The 22,025-nt window shown below is 31.6% G+C and overlaps 1 protein-coding gene across 1 annotated transcript; it reads left to right on the top strand.

The window, feature by feature from the left end:
- The first annotated feature begins 1,151 nt into the window (after nucleotides 1–1,151).
- Nucleotides 1,152–14,182, top strand: LOC105149876 (UDP-glycosyltransferase UGT5). Its single transcript, XM_011062596.2, has 3 exons — nucleotides 1,152–2,506; nucleotides 9,991–10,210; nucleotides 11,937–14,182. Exons 1-3 carry the CDS (start codon nucleotides 1,393–1,395, stop codon nucleotides 12,247–12,249), a joined length of 1,647 nt encoding a protein of 548 aa, XP_011060898.1. The 5' UTR covers nucleotides 1,152–1,392; the 3' UTR covers nucleotides 12,250–14,182.
- Nucleotides 14,183–22,025: the final 7,843 nt, after the last annotated feature.

The following is a 22,025-nucleotide window of genomic DNA, read 5'->3' as shown; positions in this document are numbered from 1 at the left end:
CGTACCAATAGATGGCCCACCCTGTACATGCTCGCTCACAATGCGGAATTCTCTATATATATCGATTATTGCGAGAAATATTGCTAAGGTCTCGGTAGTCTAAAGGCTTAGGACACTCGCACGGAATGCAACAGATCCGGGTTTGACTCCCGGTTGAGGCAATATTTTTCACAATAAGTTTATTACAGTTTAAGATTAAATTTGGGAAATTTGGAGGGATTATTAATATTTCAGATTGATTGCGTTGAAAGTCCGATAACCATATCGGCACACAATTATCATTTCTGAAATTAATTCATTTATATGAATATATAATATATACAATAATAGTTCAACATCTTAACATTCAGACTGTACTGGCGCTTCGTATTTAAAGTAAATAATTATTAATAATATTAATAATAATATTAATTAATAATATTAGTATATATAATAAAATAATAATTAATCAAATGTATAAAAGTTTTCGATTCTTGATTTGAAATAAATTATGGAGAAAATATATTTAAAAAAAAAATGATAAACTTTTCACAACTTAAAGAGCTAGCTAAGTAATAAAAAATATTAAATACATTTTTGAAATCTATTTCTTGTTTGATTTTTAATCCTTTAAACTAAGGTAAAATAACGACTTTTACTGAGCTTTTACTTGGTTGGTCCCTGAGACAGTGATTAAAAGAAAAAAAAATTGGAATAAAAATAGCAATTTTATAAATCCATATTTTATTAATCAAATCGATATAGCATAGAGCATACGGATACAGATGTAGCGTTTCTTTTTTTTGTGTGGTCGCGCATGTTTTCAATCTTACTACTTGAGGGTTAAATAAATTTCTGGAATATATTATATATTTTTATATATTTATTTTTAGTATTCCTTTTTATATTATAATATTTTTATATTTATAATATTGCTTTTTAATATTTATTTTGTGTTTAATATCTTTTGTATTTTTTAAAGTGTATTATAAGGAGCGTTGTAAGTATACTAATAAATTAGACATTTAAATTTACCACAAAACGATAATGTAACTTGATAACAATTCTGATTGGTCGCTCAACTGTCACGTGATTACATCCTATATATAGATATACTCTTGTCTTTATACTTAGATATCCCTACTGCCGTATGTCTTAATAATATATATGCTGATAATCGTTGAGTAATCATTCAAACGGTTGGCTGTATTCAGCCAACGTTCCTACCACGTTTAAATTACCAGTTCTCGTCCAATCATTGAAGTTGACTGTATGCTGAAAGAATAGACGGACAGGCTGATTGACTGATTTTCAATTCGCCTGTTGTCGATGAGGGTCTATGAAAAAAATCGATTGTTATTTAGTGAAATTGTCAACTTATCTTGAATTAATTTATTTCAACATATTTGCGACATGCGGAAGACACATTCATTCATTGTTTTCTTTTTAATCGTGGTGTTCTCTACTTGTTGTTTGGCTGTCAATCAGACTTTTGTGAATACAATAAAAACAAAACTTAAAATACTTGGTGTCTTCGGTCATCCTGGCAAGAGTCATTTTGATGTGTTCAAGCCTCTTCTAGAAGAACTAGCTCGAAGAGGTCACGAGCTCACTGTGATCTCGTATTTTCCTAGAACCGATAATGCTAAGGTGAAAGAGCCATTGCCCAATTACAAGGACATCAGCCTGGTGATTCCCAAAGACGGTATCTTTGTAAACGTTATAGATCTTCAACAGATCAACCATGGATGGTATCGTCCCATGCTGAATCTCTACATGTTGAGGATCATGGCAGATTACTCGTGCAGTACCGGTCTGCGAAGTTCGAGTGTCAAAAAGTTTCTTCAATCCGACGAAAAATTTGATTTAATTCTCACAGAAAATTTCAACACCGATTGTTTTTTGGGTTTTATTCATCGTTTTAAGGCGCCATATATGGCCTTATCATCGCATCAAATCATGCCGTGGACTAACAGTGACATGGCTAATACTGATAATCCCAGTTACATCCCGATTACATTACTTGGATTAATTAAACCTCTAGATTTCTTCAGTCGAATAAAAAATGCATTATGGCTGTTTTTGTCTAAAGCGATTTATGAATATTACTTCCGATCTGTCGATCAAGTTGTCGCCAATGAAGTCTTCGGTCCGGATCTTCCTAAGTTGAAAGAAATCGCCCTGCAATCGCAAGCGTTATTGGTGAATACCCACAGTAGCATTTATGGCAGCAGGCCTCAGTTGCCGAATGTGATAGAAATTGGTGGACTTCACATTCCGTCTAGAGTCAATCCGCTACCGAAGGACGTAGCTGAATTTCTTGACAGCGCCCATGAAGGAGTGCTGTATTTCAATTTAGGCTCCATGATTAAGATGTCATCGATACCACAGGAGAAGTTGAATATTATATTAAAGGTGATTGGCTCTATACCGCGGAAAATGATTTTGAAATGGGAGACTGATGAACTACCGCGCAAGCTGGATAACGTTATGGTCAGAAAGTGGCTGCCTCAGTTCGACGTAATGAGTAAGTGAAAGAATGTTCCCTTCTTTTTTTATGGAACAGCATGTGTTCAAGATCGAGTACTTGTATTAGATCTATTTGACTTTAAGTTAGTCTGAAAACACAAAAAGAATGATTATATAAACTATTAACTAGTACAGTGGGGAGAAAAATGAAATTATCTTTTCTTTTTTGAAGGTCTTAACAATTTTACATAGAAATATTTTTTGTTTCTTCTTAATCCCTTCAAACCCAGCATATATTGTGATATACATCAAATTCGAAAACGTTAGCTGTTGAAATTATTTAATTCTGTTTTCTAAGATCAATATTTTCTAAGATATACATGCACTGGCAATAATGGTATCCCCTGGAGGTGCTACATACCGAAGCGCATACATACATGTACTGAAGAGGCGAGGAGCGCGAAGCGAGAAAGTAGTGGGGGAGGAGGACGCTTCGATATTCTGTCCTTAACGCAAGGCGCACGATGAGAGAGAAAGCGTAATTAGACATAATGCCGGCTTGCGGTCCTTTCGCTGTCTCACATTTGTTACGAGTGAAAGTCCAGTGTCTCTCGCTCGCCAATATTCATAATAATACTTTTATTATGAATTATATATAATGAATTATATAATATGAATTATTATTATGAATTATATAATATTATTATGCAAAATGTTGTAATTATGCATAAAAATTTTTAATGTTGTAAAAAAATTTTTGTGCATAATATTACAACATTATGTGTAATTTTGAGACTCATTGTAATAGCTTTGCATGTATTTATAAATTTGTAGTGTGCAAATGAAATTAATATTTTGTATTGCAAGATTGCAAAATTAAATTTACAGTTAAATATAAGAATATATAATAAAATAAATAAAAAAAATATAATATAATATATAATGCCGCGCGCTGAACGCCAGGAGACACCATTTCTGTCGGTGCGTGTACATAATACATAATAATGTATATTTTGGAGAAGTAGACAAAATTTTGAAAAAAATTGTTTAGTATAGACTACTTATTAAAGTGCGCATAAATTAAATTAAAAAAATTTTTTTTAAATAATAATAAAATCAGATCTAAAGGGGTTAAAAAAAGTAATAAAAGTTTATTATGTATTTTAATAATCTGTTGCAAGGTTCGGCACGATATTTGCACTTCTCGATTTTCGATTCGGTTCCGCCCTCTGCTACTCTTCTTACCTCTTCGCGCAGTTCAAATGTCACTCGATGCTTAGGAGCGTATAATATTCATAGATATGAGTCCACTCGCTTTGGGCGTTCACGCTAACGTAAATTTCATTCTATCTTTTTTTTTCCGTTTATTACATAACTAAGATAGAATGAAGCAACATATAAGTGCTCAATCTTACGTGTGAGAAGAGTACCTATTTAAAATGGAGTCGAGTCGAAAATCGGCCGAGAAGTGCAAATCGTGCCTGATCTATTGCATAATATGCGATTTATTTATTCAAATTTAATTGGCGAGTATTATAATAAACAAAAAATAATGTCAATTATATAAAATGGAAGTTAAATGACGTATAATTGTCTAACATTTCAAAGTAAATGATGTCTAATCGTCTGACATTTCAAAGTAAAGTATGTGTATGTGTTTATTTATGAGTATTTATTATCTATGCTGCATCATTCACATAATAATTTCTTGTTTCTATTGATGATAAGTAGTATGACGCATAGATTACACATTGCATTTTCACTTATACGTAACATTAAAACATCGAATATAACATAAGATATCCAAATTGATTTACAATTAAGATATATTACAATTAAGATTTATAAAGAAGATTAAATATTTACGAAATAAGAGTTGAATAACAACAAAATTAGCTTATTGTTATTGCTCGGTACATAATTCAATTAAAAATTTTCAATCTCGATTTTAGCAAAGAGTTTTTTAACGAATATTAAATCATTATAAAAAAAAAAGATATTTATATTATGTACTCTTAATATTATTATTTTAAGCATTATTATTTATTTATATTTTTACTGATGACTTTTTTTATTGATTACACGTATATCACATGCTTTTAAAATAGAATGCATGAATTTTGCGATTTAATATGTAAAGATAAATGCGTAAATTTTCAAAATAATTATAGAGAAATCAGGTGTGCTGTAACAGTATCCATGCATGTGAGTATAAATGTACTCAGATGGTAGTGATCATTAATAATTATATCACATTAAATTAGTAATTTTCTCGAATTATATATAAGTTGCTCAAGGACGTGAGAAATAATAATTTTTATTTTTTAAAGTATTATTCCAGTCGACACCAACTGAATTAAGTAACATCAATGTTATAGTTTATTACTGATTAACAATATAACTGTTGTGTAACACCATGTTTTATTACATTTATGTTGTTAAACGCAAAATTATACTATCAGTGGCACAAGAGCGTATTATTCATAATTCTATTCATATATGTCAATTGTAAAATTTATGGATGTTAATATTGGCAATACATCAGGCTTAAATATTTTGAAGTTTGATTTAGTTGCTATAACAGTTATAATCGAATACAAACAAAATGAGTATAGCGTATACACTAGTTGTTTCAAAGGAGTATTTTCGTGTAATCACCTAAAAAAAGCAAAATTATCATATGCAGTTTCTGACTGTTACATGAAAAAGGCAGTGTTTGGACTTGACCTTCATATGCTGTAAGCTTTATTTTACTTTTATCACTCATTACTCATAAAAAGAAAGAAGATAGAATGAAGCTTACATTACGTGAACGTCAATTCCGAACATAGAATAGTCTCAGCAATTCATAAAGAAGTTGTATATATAGAGTAGGGGAGTCAGCTAAGAATGCGTGAGCGAATAGAAAGAAACAGAAAACGAGATAGCCATCAGCATCCTTAGCTGCGCTCACGCGCTTTAAGTGCTTGTAATAATCATTTTGTCTTTATCGTTCATTAAATATATAAAATAAGAATAGAAGTAAAAGTATTAAAAAGCGCTGAAAGCGTCCAAATCGATCGCAGCTCTTGTTTAATCGCGCATGCACTGTTGATTTTCAGTGTTAAGTGAGGAGATTTCAGAAGAGCAATATATTGATACCGTCCCATTCAGCTTTCAAAGTTTTATGCATGGCGCAATATTAGACAAAGATAAAAATGACCATCCCCAGAAAGAATCAAGGAAGAGTGGAGCGGATTCAGCCGGAAGCCGCTATGTATAGCTCACCGAAGTGAGTAGGAGATATGATAGGAGCATGATGGAACTATTGTACTGCACTAGTATTATGTGTATGACATATATGTACATACGCACACATACACATTTGGGAACCTTCAATCAGAGAAAAGAATTACTATCCGCTCCATTCTCCCTTGATTCTCTCTAGCCATCCCGTATCTTTTCCTTTTCTACTGTCTAACATTTTCACTTACAGGGACTCCTATGCCTTGCTTATTCTATATATACAATCTCTTTGGCAATTCGTCGTGAAGTGGATGAAAAAACAAACAAAAAGTGTTGACGATCTGCCTGAAAGAAGTCGGCAGCGCTTTACATTAGAAAGAGATAATAAAGTAATCAAATTATAAGATTTTTGAGAAAAATCCAACTTATATTCAGAAAATCGAGTTCAGAAAATATTGTCCAAAAAGGATATAAATATAAATCTGTGAATGATTAAACATTGATAACTTGCTTCTGATTACAACTGGCGAAGTACAAAACTCAAACCATTTTTGAAGTAATTACACGTGGAAAAATGTTTACAGTCAGAAAATACGATTAATATCGACTTCACAAGCTGATGTTAATCTAATCGAAAATGTGTGTGGGCTACTATGAAGATCAAGATGACAGAAAAGCATGTCTTCACTTTGAAACAATTATCATATCATATTCGATCTGGAAATCATTTTCTAAGATTTTGATAGAAAATCTCATAGAAAGTATGCCAAACTGTAATCGACACTGGAGGGGACTGGATGACATATTAGGTAAATTATATACGCATTAAAGCGTATATAATTCAAGGTCATATATTTATTTTTCAAAAATCTTTTCCAGGAAAAACAGCTAACACGCTCTTGTGCCAATAACTGTAATATTAGGGTGCCGTCCCATGACGCTTATTGCTATACGCGCATATTCGCGTATCAAACGATCCAATTAATCATTGACGTTCCACCATTATATTTATATACGCGACAATTTTGTTCCTTATGCTCTATGCAGCGAATCGCGCGTAAGCGGATTAATGGATCACTAATTACACAATCGTTCTGTTAGATCTGTTTACAAATTTTGCAAGCTAATAATTAGGAATACTTGTGCAAACTAGATTATTGGATTGCAACAACTTTCATCCTCTCACATATTTCTTAACTTAATATAAAAAATATTATCTTTTTTTATCTTTGATTGACGATTACAGTAAGTCAAGTAAAAGCGTGGTCGATCAGCATGGTGTTACACCATTTCATGTTATTAGTCTTGAGATAGGTTCGAATAATTTCGTACGATATATTTAAACCTTTCTGCTTCAATTTTGTTTGTTCTTAACGCAGTGTTAAGTCAGGATTCCGCGAAAACAGATTCATTATTTTTTATCGTCTTTTTTATCCACTTTGCATATCGAGCCACGTTCCGATAAATCATCAACATTTTTTGCCACATTATATCGTTGCACCCACTTCTGTACGAATGATTTCGACTTTTTCATATATTTAGCAGCCGCTAATTGTGATATTTTTGGACCTTTTGGGTGAGTGCAGAGGAACACAGCGTGATGCATATTTGGTACTCGTGACTCTTAATGTGATTCTCTTAAGAAAGTTCAACTGAATCTTCCTTGATAGTGCATCAAGGACAAAGATACCCTCTATGGATTCATGATAGATTTAGGGCGATATCTTTTATTAGCTTTGAGTAAGGTCGATCACGATCTTACTTGACTTACTGTATATATCGAAGAAGACGGAAAACGTACAGATAAAAAGTAATTTATGTATGAAATAGTTTTTTGTCAGTTTGTACACTGGAAAAAAATCTGATTGCATAAAAACTGATAGATTCAACAAATTTTGTTAAAAGAAAAAAAAAGATCGAATCAGACTACTTTTAGAAATTATCAAATAAGCATGGTTAATAATTTATCACACAAAATTTCTTAATAATATCTACTAAATTTATTTAGATCAGCATAATCTTTTAGTAAAATAAATTATAATTAGTTTAGAATAAATTTAATTAAAAATTTTATAGAGAAAGAGCTATTCAAAAATATTAAGTAAATCCTTATAGTTAAGTCTATTAAACGACCTAATAAAATATCAGGTTAAATCATGAAACTAGTAATTCTGTTCTCAATCAAAATGTATTCTACCATGTACATCTCGTAGCACACATTTTTTATAATGTCGCAATCATACTTATGCAATCGTAACTTACGCAATAATGAATCAGCAAGTTATGCGAGATGCATTCTTGCATCATCAATCGCGTGATAAATTCGCACTGGATTGTGGTCACGAGATAATTCTATCTCGTGATAATTCTATACGCGTTTCCATACGAGTAACGATCATACTTTTACAGCACAGACCAGTCTATGCGCACGCTGCGGATTTGCAATGGTATAAATGCTTTGCTAAAAATAGGGTCGTTTTAGACATCATTTGACATATTTTATTGCTTTTGCACTGCGTGCGCGCGCGCGCAACGACGTTAATGATCAACGGTCGCACCTGCGTGTGGCGTATCTTTCCACTTATATTTTTTCCTTTTTATCATCATTTTTGCCTTTTTGACGCATTGTTTATGGCTATGTTATGGCATGTTTACTGCTGATGACCTAACACGTGTTGTTATTCCGTTTGTTCTCTCCTTCCGATCTCGCTATATTTCTTGTTAATAATAATATTCTTTTCCCCGGCTTTTCATGACATAAAATTTCAAAACTAAAAAAGTTTATTAATTACGGGTTATAAATTGCTTCTACACTTTACGTATTGATAATCGATTTTGCGCTATTGTGATATTTTCTTTAATCAAAGTTGTTCCTGTTCCTTACTTTGATTGTATTCGCAAGTAGTAACTATTTTTATTGAAAATATTTTTGATAGATCAACTTTTTATGAAGAATTATATGCATACTCAATTTCGTAATATTTATTCGTAATCATACATATGAATATTCACAGATATACGCAATTATATTATTTTTTTATCTTTCTTGTTTCGAAATATTCGTAATGTTATTTATAAGATATAAAATTCTTTCTATTCGTTATAACTATAGCGTGCGGATGTTGGGCACGCGCGCGCGCGATCCTGGGCCGTACGCGGAGAACAATGTTGCAATAAAGATCTAGATATATCAAAGTAGCGCAAAAATTTTCCATTTTTATCTACTAATCATGCCAATAACATTAAGTGCTTATTGAACTACAGGCCAAAATAGCTCGAAGTAGCCAATAGGAAATATTGTCGAAGAAAGTTTTCGGCTTAGCGCTTATTAAAAGACTTGCGCTACTTTGCTATATTTAGGCCGATATTCATAGTCGATTCTTATTTCAAGACCATCTTAAGTAATGTCTTATGACGCTAATGCGGTCCTCTGATTGGTTCATGACGTAATTCATGAAGTAATGTCTTAAGACTGAACTTAAGATGGTCTTGAATATAAGAATCGATTATGAAGCGGCTTTAGATTAGAGCTTTATGTTGCAAGACTCGTGGAACAAACTCACGCATGCGTGCTAGTATAAACCGCCATCAGTGGTGTACATATTTTACTATTATATGGTTATCGTTATGCCCCTCTTATAAAAGTATAGAATGTGATAATAATGCATTAGAGATTTTATATCAGAGATTATACAATCAATGTGGATAAGATTGAATCAATCTTGTACACAAGAGAAAGAGAACATATTATATATAATAAATTCTGAAAAGCCTTCTCAGAATCGCTGTGTGCGAGTGAGTCGAATGCTCTGAAATGAGATAGCAACATTTCTCGAGGAGACTCGAAATCCGCCAATTGCATCTGATCTAATACAGTATGTCTATCCGAATATATCTATCTCGGTTGCATGGCTTACTCAATGTAAACTAAGCGTGAAGATTTTTTTCTGTATTTTTCTGTATTTTTTTATTCGAGATCGTATGAGGATGTTTTTCTTCAAAATGCCAAAATCTAGAGGAAAAAAGTAACCTTACTCTGAACCTCGACAAAAATATTTATGATGTTTTTACAAAGTTGGACTTTATTGTAATGTTGTTTTACCAACTTGTATAAGATCACTTAAGTATCTCCCGGACTATAACTGATCTTTCTCTCTTCTGTTTATTTTAACTTTTATTTAAAAAAGTTCCTTTAGTGAGATAAATTTTCTAATCTTGAGATTTTTTTTGCAGTTGTTTTGTTCGGTTCTTTCTTAATTTTTTAAATTGTCAATTTGATCCTGTATTGTTGTAATTGTCTTATTATTATATTTCCAGATCATCGGAATGTTAAATGTTATTTTGGTCATGGCGGACTTCTCGGTCTCTCGGAGAGTGTTTACGTAGGTCTACCAATGATTTTAATGCCGATATACGGTGATCAGTTTCATAATTCTGCTGCTGTAGAGACCAGAGGTGCTGCGGTAGTGGTTGCATACGACGATTTAACCGAAGAAACATTAAAAAGTGCTCTAGACAAAGTTTTTAATGATACCAGGTACGCCTCTTCTTTTTGTTTTAATCCTAAAATGAGAAACTTGTTTCTTACACGGAAAAAAACGTTTTGTTGAAATGTCTTAATATTTAGTTAGATATAAGTCTGAAAACAGTTTTGTTGAAAACTATCAAAATAATAAGATGGTTTAAGTTGGTTGCTAGAATATCAAAATTTTTTGCAGCGTTGCTTATTATGCTTGAGACTTCATAATTATATTTATATGATCCAACAAAGTTATTTTTTCAGATCTACACTGTTAAAAAAGATATTAAAAAAAATTTAATGTACTTTTAAGTTACACAAGTATACTAAATTTAATGTAACTAAAATGTATATCTGTATACATTTGCATAAAATTTAATGTCGTTACATAAAATTTTTATGAAATTTAGTATTCATGTATATGATATTCCAACATAGAGTGAATGTATTGCATATCAATGTACACATGCATGGAATGTAATGTACATACGTGTGTATGAAATTTAATAATCTATATGCGAAGTTTAATGCAAAATGTAATGTACATGCACGTTACATTCAATAGGAACGATTCACTTACACACTGTATAGCAATTGCCCACTGCCAATCACAGCAACTTCTGCAGGGAGTTTTTATATTTTTTTTCTAGCACTATGATGAGCCTGTGCGCAAGTGTGCAATTGATATACACTCACATTTAATTTAAAGAATAGGATCCGACGTAAAAATACAATATTACTAATAATGTAAGCATTACCAATAATGTAATTTTTTCAAGCGTTACAGTTTAAGGTTAAGTCAATCATTTTTGATTATTGACATAGTAACGTATATCTAGCTTATTCGTGACACAATAGGGAGTTTTTATAATATCCAAATACGGTGAACGCTAAAGTCATCTTCTCCTTACTTAAGAAAAGGATAACATATTTAGTGCATGATGGAAAGGATAACATGGTATGTGTTTTGTAAGCATCTCTCTCTGAATCTCCGCCGTCTCTGTCTATGAATGTCGATAAGAAACTAAGGCTGTCAATTGTGAAACGCTAAACATGGGATGATATTCATAGTCCGTTTTTATTTTCTGCCTTAAATAATATCTTAAGATGTTAATACAATCCTCGGATTGACTTATGACATCTTAAGACTTAAGGCAGTCTTAAATGTAAGAATCGACTATGTATAGTACTTAAGACAGTCTTAAATGTAAGAATCGACTACCGACCTGCTTCGCGTCTAAAATTGGTACTGAATCTTTTCGAAAGAGAAACATAAAGTGTACCTTCCAACAAATGACACAATGGATCATTAGTTACAATTTTCATAAAAAAAAAGTAATGTTGGTAGCAATAAAAACCCTTGAGGCACCATAGTTTTATTTTCTACGGATTCGTAACATTTATAAGTAGTAATCCGTTAGTTTGCATCGATCGTGTCTGATCGAGTGTAAAAGTAATGTAATACATGATAATTCGTGAACTGTTCGTGAACGGCTGTCATCGCGGAGGCTGTTCATCGTATCTAGATTCATGTTATTGCATAAATTCCCTATTATAAGGTAATCGGGTTTTTATTTGTGTTACTTTTGAAGTTAGAGAAGTAAAATTTAATATTCGAATAGAATATATGAAAAGAACAATGAAAAGGGATAGAAAGATCATTTATTTTTCTTTCTTTAGAAAAAGAATAAAAGAAGTATGCAGGCTCAAATATATAATTCATCAAAATATCTTTTGCTTTCAGTTACCATGAGAATGCCCAACGGCTTTCGAAAGCTTATCGTGATCGACCTACCACGCCGATGGAGACGGCAATATGGTGGACGGAATACATCGCCCGGGGCAATGGCAGATTTTACTTTCGTAGTGACAGCACGGGTTTATTCTGGTACCAGCGTCATCTTGTCGATATAACACTTGTTTTGATTATCATCTCCATGATGTTCATATACATCCTCTTCCGGTTGATTAAACTGCTATTGACGTTGTTCAGATACTTCAAAAGAACATCTAGAAATCAGGTCGGGGAAAAGAGAAAGTTGAAGAAGGACAACTGATTATGTTGTATTATTGTAAAATATCGGCTGCGTTCAGAGAAAACAATTCTTCAATATGATTGGTTTATACATTTAGATCTATAAGGAACCAAAAGCAAGAACCAATCGTATTGAAGAATTTTACAACAGTTGCAAAATTGCTTTCTCTGCTGAACACAGCCAATTGTGTCGATATGAAAGCGATTTTTTGAGATAAAAAATAGGAGAGAACGTGATCTTTCACATCAAATTACGGGCAAATTTTGGAAACGGAATGATATTCAAATTTCGAATAGAAATAAATCGATTAATGCGAAAAATCCATTTAGTAAAAAATTTGTTGGAGAAAATAAACTCTTGCGGTCATTTGTGATTAGCCCTCCTATAGTAAAAGGGATCAGATGTGACCTTCAGTTTTGTCCATTTTGCAAAATACATGAGCAGTTTAACAGAGAAAGAAGTTTTATGATATATTATTGGGTCATCTAAAAAGTATCTTCGTGGTACTTTGTCACTAGATATATGACCATCAACACACATCTAGTGACAAAAAACCGCGGATACTTTTTAGATGACCCAATATTTACTTTTTTTGTTACTTATTTCGTTGTATTGATTAGAAGAGAGAGAGGATATATAATAAAGAAAAAAGTTTTATAATATATTATTTACTTTTTTTACTCATTTCGTTGTATTGATTAGAAGAAATATATTGGGTCTAAAAAACCGCGGATATTTTTTAGATGACCCAATATATCATTACAATAATATGTGCACTGTATATTTAATATAATCCCTGTTTAAAATAGTTGATAGAAAACAATTTATAAAATTTTATCGAAATAAATCGTGTCTTTTGTTCGTGCTTTTCATAAGCATCCAGCAAACGAGAATGTTAAAATGGATCCTTTTCAATCCTGAATGCATTTTTATTCATTTATAGGAATTGCATAGAACATATCTCTATGCCTTTCAATTTAAAAATAATATTAGTATTTTCTGTGCACATCGTGAATACTACTCAATTCAGAATTGTAAATAGGAAGTACAGTTTTTTAATTCAGCTAAATTCAAAAATAATATCAGCAATTTCTGTGCAACGTGAATACTGCTCAATTTAATATTCTGAATATGAAATGCAGTTTTTCAATCTAATTGAATAAAAAAAGTTTTTATTTAAAAATGGAACATAAATGCTACTTAAATTATTCAAAATTATAAGTAGAAAATTTTTCGTTTTAATCTAACTAAGTTCAAAAAAGTTGTAACGTAAAAATAATTGAGCAATGTTCTTTTGTTTCTCTTTGATTAGAAGTAAAATGAATGATCGATGTGAACACTCGTAAACCAAGTTAAACACAGCCCGAATATTAGGCTAATCACGGCATGCGACATCGGCCAAGCGAGATTAGATTATTCGACACTTATCCAATGTTGTCTCATAATAATGTAAATTGTTTATACTTTATTATATCTGTTAAATGATGATATTTTTATTAGATCTATATAATTTCGTTACTAGTTTAGCTGGTTGTAATTGAAGTAGAGAATGAATAACACATTTATCAATTGAAGAAGTGGTATAGCGAATAATGTAGAAGATTCAACCCATTGCAGGTTCGAATCCCACTAAAGATACGTTTTTTAATACCAATTTGAAATAGTTAATTTTAGGTATAATTATTACAAATATCTTATAGGAATAAAATTTGTAACCCTTAAATATAAATGTTTTTTTTTTAAACTAGTGTCAGCTCGGATCCAATCCATTTTAATCCATTCAATCCATTTTCGTGGATTTAAAGCACGCATTAAAAAAATTTTAATCCATTTTAATCCATTCTCGTTTACTGGGAAATGAGTTATTGTTAGTATATTACCGATAAAGTTTAATGTAGATTTTTTTACATATTCCACATACCTTGTGTCGCGAATAAAATATAATTTAAGTACACTCTATATATCATTTGATCGTTCCTTGAAAACAGTTAATCCAAAGGCTTGGCCTTGACCGAGTACGAAATAAATATCTCGAATCTGAAGTCAATTGACTTACGATCTACGGCTTGTGCTGTCTTATTTTTCTGGTAGTTTTTAAAAAAGTAACGGAAAAGTAACGAATAATTATTTTCTCAAATAATGTTAACTGTAACGAGTTACTTTTAAAAATTGGTAAATAGTAATGGTAACTTATTACTTTTCCTACTCAGTAACGAGTAACTGTAACTTGTTTTGTTGCTTTTAAAAAGTAACTTTTCATTTCCTGTTAAATAATATGTAGTATTAATTTAATTTAACCTAATTATCTTAAACAATTAATTATTTAAAAAATTGATATTCATAGTTAGCTTTTATATTTAACATCTTCATGTTTGGCGCAAAAGTATTTTCAGTAAGATTAAATATTTAAAACTCAGAGCAAATGGATACATGATAGCAAAAAGAGTTGTATGTCATCAATTCATTTTCAGATGCAAAAGGAACTGTTCATAAAAAGAATTCTTTTTGTATCTAAAAATAAATTCTAAATTAATGACATAACAACTAAACTTTTAAAATTCTTTTAGAATTCTCTGTGCTATCTGGAAAATTATTTCTTTTCATGTTTATAAAAAGTCATTTTCTATGTCTCTAACTTTCTTTTTCTTTTCTACTCTCATAAGTTAGGAATATCTGGTACTAATCTATTCTTCAAAATAATTTCTTCTAAAGTTATTCTTTTGATATATGTATATTTAGAACAGATGATATATATATATATATATATATATATATATATATATATATAGAAAATTCTTAAGCTAAAAGTACAATTTTTTCGCTATGGTCTATTAGAAAAAAGAAGAAATTATCGTTAGAGTAATTTAAACATATTCAGCAATGCGCGATACTGTAAAAAGATGGAACTGGAAAAAGTTTAAAGAAGAAGCAGTGTTCCTAGATTTTACTGAACCATTTTTAATTACACAATATTTTTCTGCGGTAACGAGTGATAAGTTAATTTTAACTTAATATGAATTAATTCTAACGAATGATAAGCGAGTATCGATATTTCTATTTATCGATGAAAAACTAACAGACGTGCAACGAATCAATAATATTGAAATCCAAATAAAGAGTAAAATAACTGTTGCAAATGTCTTATGTATTTGCATACCAGTGCAACAAAACATAAATATTATTCGTAAAAGATATTCTTCCAGTCTAGATAAAACAAATAGCCGCCATATATTAAAACTCGTGTTTATGTGACGATTTGTATTTGTTGTATTTTTGTAAGTTTTTGTAAGTTATCTTATTGAGAATCATACTTCATCGCAACTTCATCAACAACGTTAATGAATGAGAGGCAAAAGTTAAATAATGTTTAACAGAAACCATATTTTAAATTACAAAATATTTCAGTTCTTTTTCCGTATAATTTAAATATTATTTTTGATGGTATTTAATTAGCTTTCGCTTCCACTCTTCGTTCAGGATCAATGATTTATCAATGTCATTAATTAATCTTGTGCTTCCGCACGCGATCACGTCACCGTTGGTCTCTTATTCGGAGTTTTTACAAGCAGCACCCGGGCGGAAGTGCCGACGGAATATTCCGGCAAGTATAATACACGTTTATGACGCGAGGGGGAAAACCGCGAGGCGCGCATCGCGAATCATCGTCTACCTATTGTTTTATTATAGACGACAGGATAAGGTTGGTTCCGGGGATAGTAGGGCGGCACGGTAATCTTTCTCTAGCAGCGTGAAATATGCATCTACAATTGCGAGCTTCACGGTACGCCAGGGATTATATTCTCAGCAGTCATACTTGTTGTTCTATTATACATGACGAGAGAAAGGTATTTCCCCTAAGAAGAGCTTTTTCATCCCTTCCATCCCTTTTTTTTTCTTATATAAGAGGGGCCCAAAGTTTGAACTAGTCTTCTGTCATAATGTTCCTTTCCTACATTGGAAATATTTTTAGTACAAATTTTAATTTTGCGAGCTGACGGGACTATAGCTCTTCCTTTGTCAAGATATTGTATATCGTATGATGATTTCAATGATCCATATGGCAAAATTAAGGCTTAAATGACATACAGATTAATTATCAATCCTTTTAATTTGTCCGTAATAATTTGTCAAAATTACATAATAAATAAAAATATAGTAGTTTAACCAATATATTATGATATTGGATTTAATATACAGTACATGCGTAAAGTATTATAGAGAAGATTTTTATAAAAATGTAAAAAATAAATATTAATTAGCTATTTGTAAAAAATAAATATTAATTAGCAATTTATTAATAAAAAATGCGTTAAAATGTCCTAATGCAAACAAAAGAGCTTTGCAAAAATAACTGTATTTACTGATTTTACCAGTTTTTCTTGATCGTTAAATACTTTCTATATAAATGTATACGCTTGTATGTACTATCATATAAAATATATTGAAGTTAAGAGAAGCGCGCGCGCGCGTGTACACAACAAGAGGATCTATAATTTTGAATTAAGGGCTTGCTGTCATTTCGCCATGTCAGTGCATCATAGCTGCTTTTGGTAATCGTGAATCAAGTTTGCTTTTCACAACAGAGATCCACGGGAAATTTGATTATACTATCATCATGTGCTGTGTACGCGACAATCTACGCGAAAATAGGATTTTTCGAAATTATACGGCCCGATCCTTCGATTTAAAAACGACATCGATCATCTTCTTGACGCGAGCATACAACCACGTCTGCATATATACTTTGACCATTTTACATCATATCATTCAAATATGAAGCATGCATTATTTTTACAGTGTGAGCGTACCGTTTTCTTGAAATTCTTCCGTGATGTCCGATGAATCTTGATATTTTATATTAGAAGAGAAAGATTAATATTTGTTAAGTGTCATATTGATATAAAAGAAAATATCAATTTAAAATGCTATTAAAAATATTATAAATATCATTTATTATTGAATGTCCTTTAATTTGAATTAAAGGATATAATTCAACAAATCAATTTTTGGACTTTGAAACTTTTATATTTACATTCAGAGAAAAACATAGTGATAGCAATTATACTGATAATAATTTTATATTATGTAGAATTAATATACAGAGTGTCTTAAACTTTTTAACATTCGTGGATAGATAGATCTCACTAAACTGAATCGAAAAGTCCTCAACCATTTTGCAATTTTCGAAATTCTTTTTTTTTTTTACTCAAGCAGAATATCTAAAATCAATATCTCTAAAAGTTCTTTAAAAAAATATCTAAGATATTTTTAGGGGTTTTATTTAGAGAGAGTTATTAAACATTTCATAATGATTGTGTTGAACGTCCAATAATTATCGGCACATAATCACATTTGGAAAAAATTGATTAAAAAAATATATTCGTAACATCTAACTTTAACCCCCCGTTCGGCATTCTTTACTTTATTCGATTTATTCATACACAGTCGTTCTTCTTATAATGTTTAAGATATTTCAAGTGCTGCATTAGTGCTGCACTATACAAGTGTACATACACCTTGATGTACACTACTTCATGCTATCGTGTTTAATTCTACTGCAGATTGACTTTCATTTTCAAATAATTTTTATGTCACACTGACTCTACACCGTTTCTTTGAGATCGTACAGCAAAACCCCACTTCGTGCATAAAATTTGCACTACACTATAGCCACGAAAATACGTTACACTGAATGAATTTGCTTACTACCAGCAAGGAAACACGCTACATTGTTTGAGTTGCACTGGTAGGCGATAGTGCAGTCAAGAGAAAACGCTATTAGCAATCTTTAGAAATTAATATTCCGTTAACTATTGCAAAAATTACAAAATGGTATAGAACTTTTTGATTTAGTTCGATCCTGCTCACAAGCGATATATCAAAAAGTTTGGAACTCTTTATATATATAGTTAAGTAATATATTATATTGCAACCATAAAATTCAAATATGTACATTAATTCTACGTATAAAACTTATAAAATTTGTGTCACTTACATAGCTGGCAGCACTGTCTTTTTCTTTGAGTGCAGGGAAAGATTAATGTTGGTAAAAAAAAGCCGTGATTAAAATTACTAGACATATTGCGGAATTTTTGCGACTGACAATTCAGCAAGCGCAAGTATTGTGATATCATTCGTATATATTCTGCATGTTTTATCAAGTAACGAGACACTGGCTGTCTATATCGAGATGTTATTTCAAACATGCATTCCCAGCGTCGACCTTTTCACTTTGACGATAACAGCGACGACGAGAACGACGAGGGACGACCAGAGGAAATTTCTCATGGGCTGGATATTGGTTTCTCCGCAGTACACGAATAATTCCATCCTTGACAATATGTAGAACAGCCTTCAATAGAACTTCGCGGGAAAGGGGGATGCCAGGAAACATCGCGTTCCTCGAATTTCGTGCTTCCTTCTGAACTCTGGAATGGATTGCATTCTGTTCCTTGCAACCATCCTGCCTAACATACTTGGTTGTCGGATTTCTCGTCCTCTTCGTGTCGTTATATGTCCTTTGTACGCTTGTCTTTTAATGTTCTCTCTCTCTCTCTCTCTCTCTCTCTCTCAGAAAGCTTCGGTTTCCACACGTTCGATTTAGGACAGAGTGGAGAACGATTCTGTAGCAGATCCTATCCTACTTCCCAACGAATCACCTCGTTATTTTCGTGCAAGAGACAGAGCGGAGCCTTGGACAATCCCGACTTCGACGATGCTTGTTCAAATTTGTTGTTTTCCATTGTATAGTAAACGACGGATGCGTCGGCAAACTGGTATTGAATATACCTATGCATTGAATATACTTGTGCGCGCCGCGCGCAGCGCGCGCGAGATTTATCGTATTACTCGTGTTCTCTTGTACTCCTTCTCTCACCTTGTTGTCATTACCACTTGCGTTTGTTACTATCGCCATTCGGATCTCGGATCCGAATGCGATCACGCTCCAAAATAATTCGAGAGTAATGCTGAAAACAAAAACCAGACAGAACGTAATAGCGTGCAAGATGTATTTTGCATACTTGTTCTATAAAAAGGCATTCGTGAATAATTCAGCAACGGAATATTAAAAATGTAATGACGAGATTAAAATACAAAAATTTTTACAATTAGTAGCATATCCTGATATATAATCTTACGTAAAAATAAAGTTTCGTTTTTGGTACTTAATTAAGTATATCTTATATCATTATTTTATAATTCTTTTTAATAATTTCTTCGGTGATTTTAGTCAAAACCACATATTCATTATGTAATCCCTCAAAATTATGAATGACTTAGAGGATTCTAAGTTTAAGTAAACTTCAAGCATAATAAAAACCAGAAATAGATTATTAATAAAAAATTACTGTCTACAATATCGGTCCCTTCAAAACTAATACTAAAAAACATAAATTATCGAATTATTTTACATTGAATGAGTTAGATAAACATTATTCCATTAATTATCAAAAATAAACTAATTTAACTTAATAAAAAAATCATTAAAATATTATAACTCAAAGAGCTAAAAAAAGCGTCAATTGTCACGGCTCAAAGAAGATTTTTAAGATGGTTCTTTGTTAAATCGAATTATCACAGAAATGTTTAATTTCTTTATATAGAATGTTCGGAATTTAAATGTCAAAACTTCGGCAGCGTGTAGAGGATCGATAAATTAAGAAAAAAACTCTATGAGAGATATATTCGTTTTTGCTTCGTTTTAGAGAAAATCGCAAAAAAGACAAAATATAATTTCTATTTTTGTGCTTTTTTATTATTTATTCACTAGATTTATTCACCAGTATTTATTCAACAGATCGTAATGTTTATCTGATTTTTTGTGGCATTTCTTTACAAATAAATGTTTCATTAAGGTAATTAATTAAAGTCGTTAATAATGAAGATTAAAGAATGTGTGAATGTCAATGTAGAATTAATGCAACGGTTAAAATTAAACTGCTAATGAGTCGATCATGGAGCATATTGCAATTGTTTTCTGGCATCGACTAAATGGTGTAGCGGTATTTTACGAACTGTCGAATCGTACCGACGACAACTTCAAGATTTATTACCTCTTTGTCGTCTGCGAACTCAACCACTTCTCTTCCATCGTTCTGTTTGCCTTTTTATTCTGTGCTCCTAGTCTTCTTGCTTTCCTACGCTATCTGGTTGGCATGTCCTCTCCTTCTTTTCTGCGGCACATCAACCTTTGTCGCTCCTTGTTTTTCCGCGATTTAGCCTTCGAGATCCTGTTACCATGATTAAAAGAATCCGTCGACTCTTCCGGATTTCCCTGAAAGGTCACCCGAGCTATTCGAAAAAAGCTCGATTCTTCCCTCTGCTTCTCTCTCTCTTACTTTAAGTTTTCATCGTCTCCACCAACAAAATATAACGAAATATTACATTGTGAACATAATGTCACAACTCTACTACAACTATCACAAAATAATTTTGTGTCGCACATAATAACTTTCCGGAATTTTAAGCTAATTATTTCTAAATCATTTTTTCTAAAAAAAACTTTGCTGAAAAATAAAGTTTTAATTATTTATTTATATCTGAAAAGATTAAGAAGTATTTTAGAAGGAACGAAAGATTTTTTTATATTGTGAAATATGCAAATTAAAAAATTATACAAATATAAAAAAAAGATTGCAGAAAATTATTTTAGACTCTCTGAGCTGGTAAAAATAACTTGAATCTGAAGTTTTATAAGATTTCATACAGATCAGTCTCGCTATGGTTCTCTTACATCTTTTTACGCTTCAATAAAACGAACAACAAAATTTCTATCGAGATTTGTTCCTTAGTCCTTTATTGATTTTCTTGCTTTGTCTGTTGATTCTGGAGTGAGAAGCCCTTCCGCGTTCTTTTCACTCTTCTCAAGTCCGCGCGTCTTCGTTTTTACTTCGATCGACTTTGAAGATCCTATTTCTAGGTGTAAAAACATCCTGCAGCTTGCTCGATAAGGCTTCTTGTGTCGTCATGTCTGTATGTGCCATCTCTTGGTCGTTGCTCTCTCATGGCTGCTTTGACTTATCGATTCGTCATACGTTCGTATATGCAATATACAATAATTAAATATTGATAAAAATATCTTCTTTTTTTTCTTAATTTAGGGAATTCCCTGTTCTATCCACTATCACTGCTCGGAATTCTCTTGACGATGATGTCCAAGACTGCATCTATCGTTTTGCTTTGCCGGCCTCCTGTTTTATGGTCTCTCGTTTTTGGCTATTTTTTTATAAATATCTACTGAACGCTATTCATTCGCAATATATAACAGATAGAAATCGAAACATAACGGCAAGAATAAGAAACAGATACACAAGATATTTTAAAATTACTAGTGATTTTAATCATAGACTTTATACTGTTATTATCACAAATATAATCACATTTATTAATTATGTAGAGACTGACCATCCTCCGATGACCTTGACATATGTTGTCAAGGTCATCATCCTAAGTGACCTTCATCAAACTTTATAGTTTCATTATCCATTAAAAAGTTATTAACAAAAAAGTTTGAAAAATAACGTCTTATTTCTATATATAATATTAAAAATTATTCCATATTCTTCCTTGTTTACGTAATGATTTTCTATGCATAGGGAGGTCTATCCCCCCCCCCCCCATGATGAAGTATTTTCTGTTTTATGTATAACATTATGTATACGTATTATGTGTATCCCATTCTATCCTACACTGAGAGAAAAATGTTGATTCAATTAAAGTCTGTATTACAGACTGTTACTAACATAAATAATTAATTTATGTATATTTTTATTGACATGAAGGCTTGATTATTGAAA

Source organism: Acromyrmex echinatior, chromosome 9 (genome assembly GCF_024713525.1).
Source record: "Acromyrmex echinatior isolate Ae372 chromosome 9, ASM2471352v2, whole genome shotgun sequence".
NCBI classification, from domain to species: domain Eukaryota; kingdom Metazoa; phylum Arthropoda; class Insecta; order Hymenoptera; family Formicidae; genus Acromyrmex; species Acromyrmex echinatior.
The sequence above is the reverse complement of the archived record's forward strand: the minus strand, read 5'-3'. Positions and strand labels throughout refer to the sequence as shown.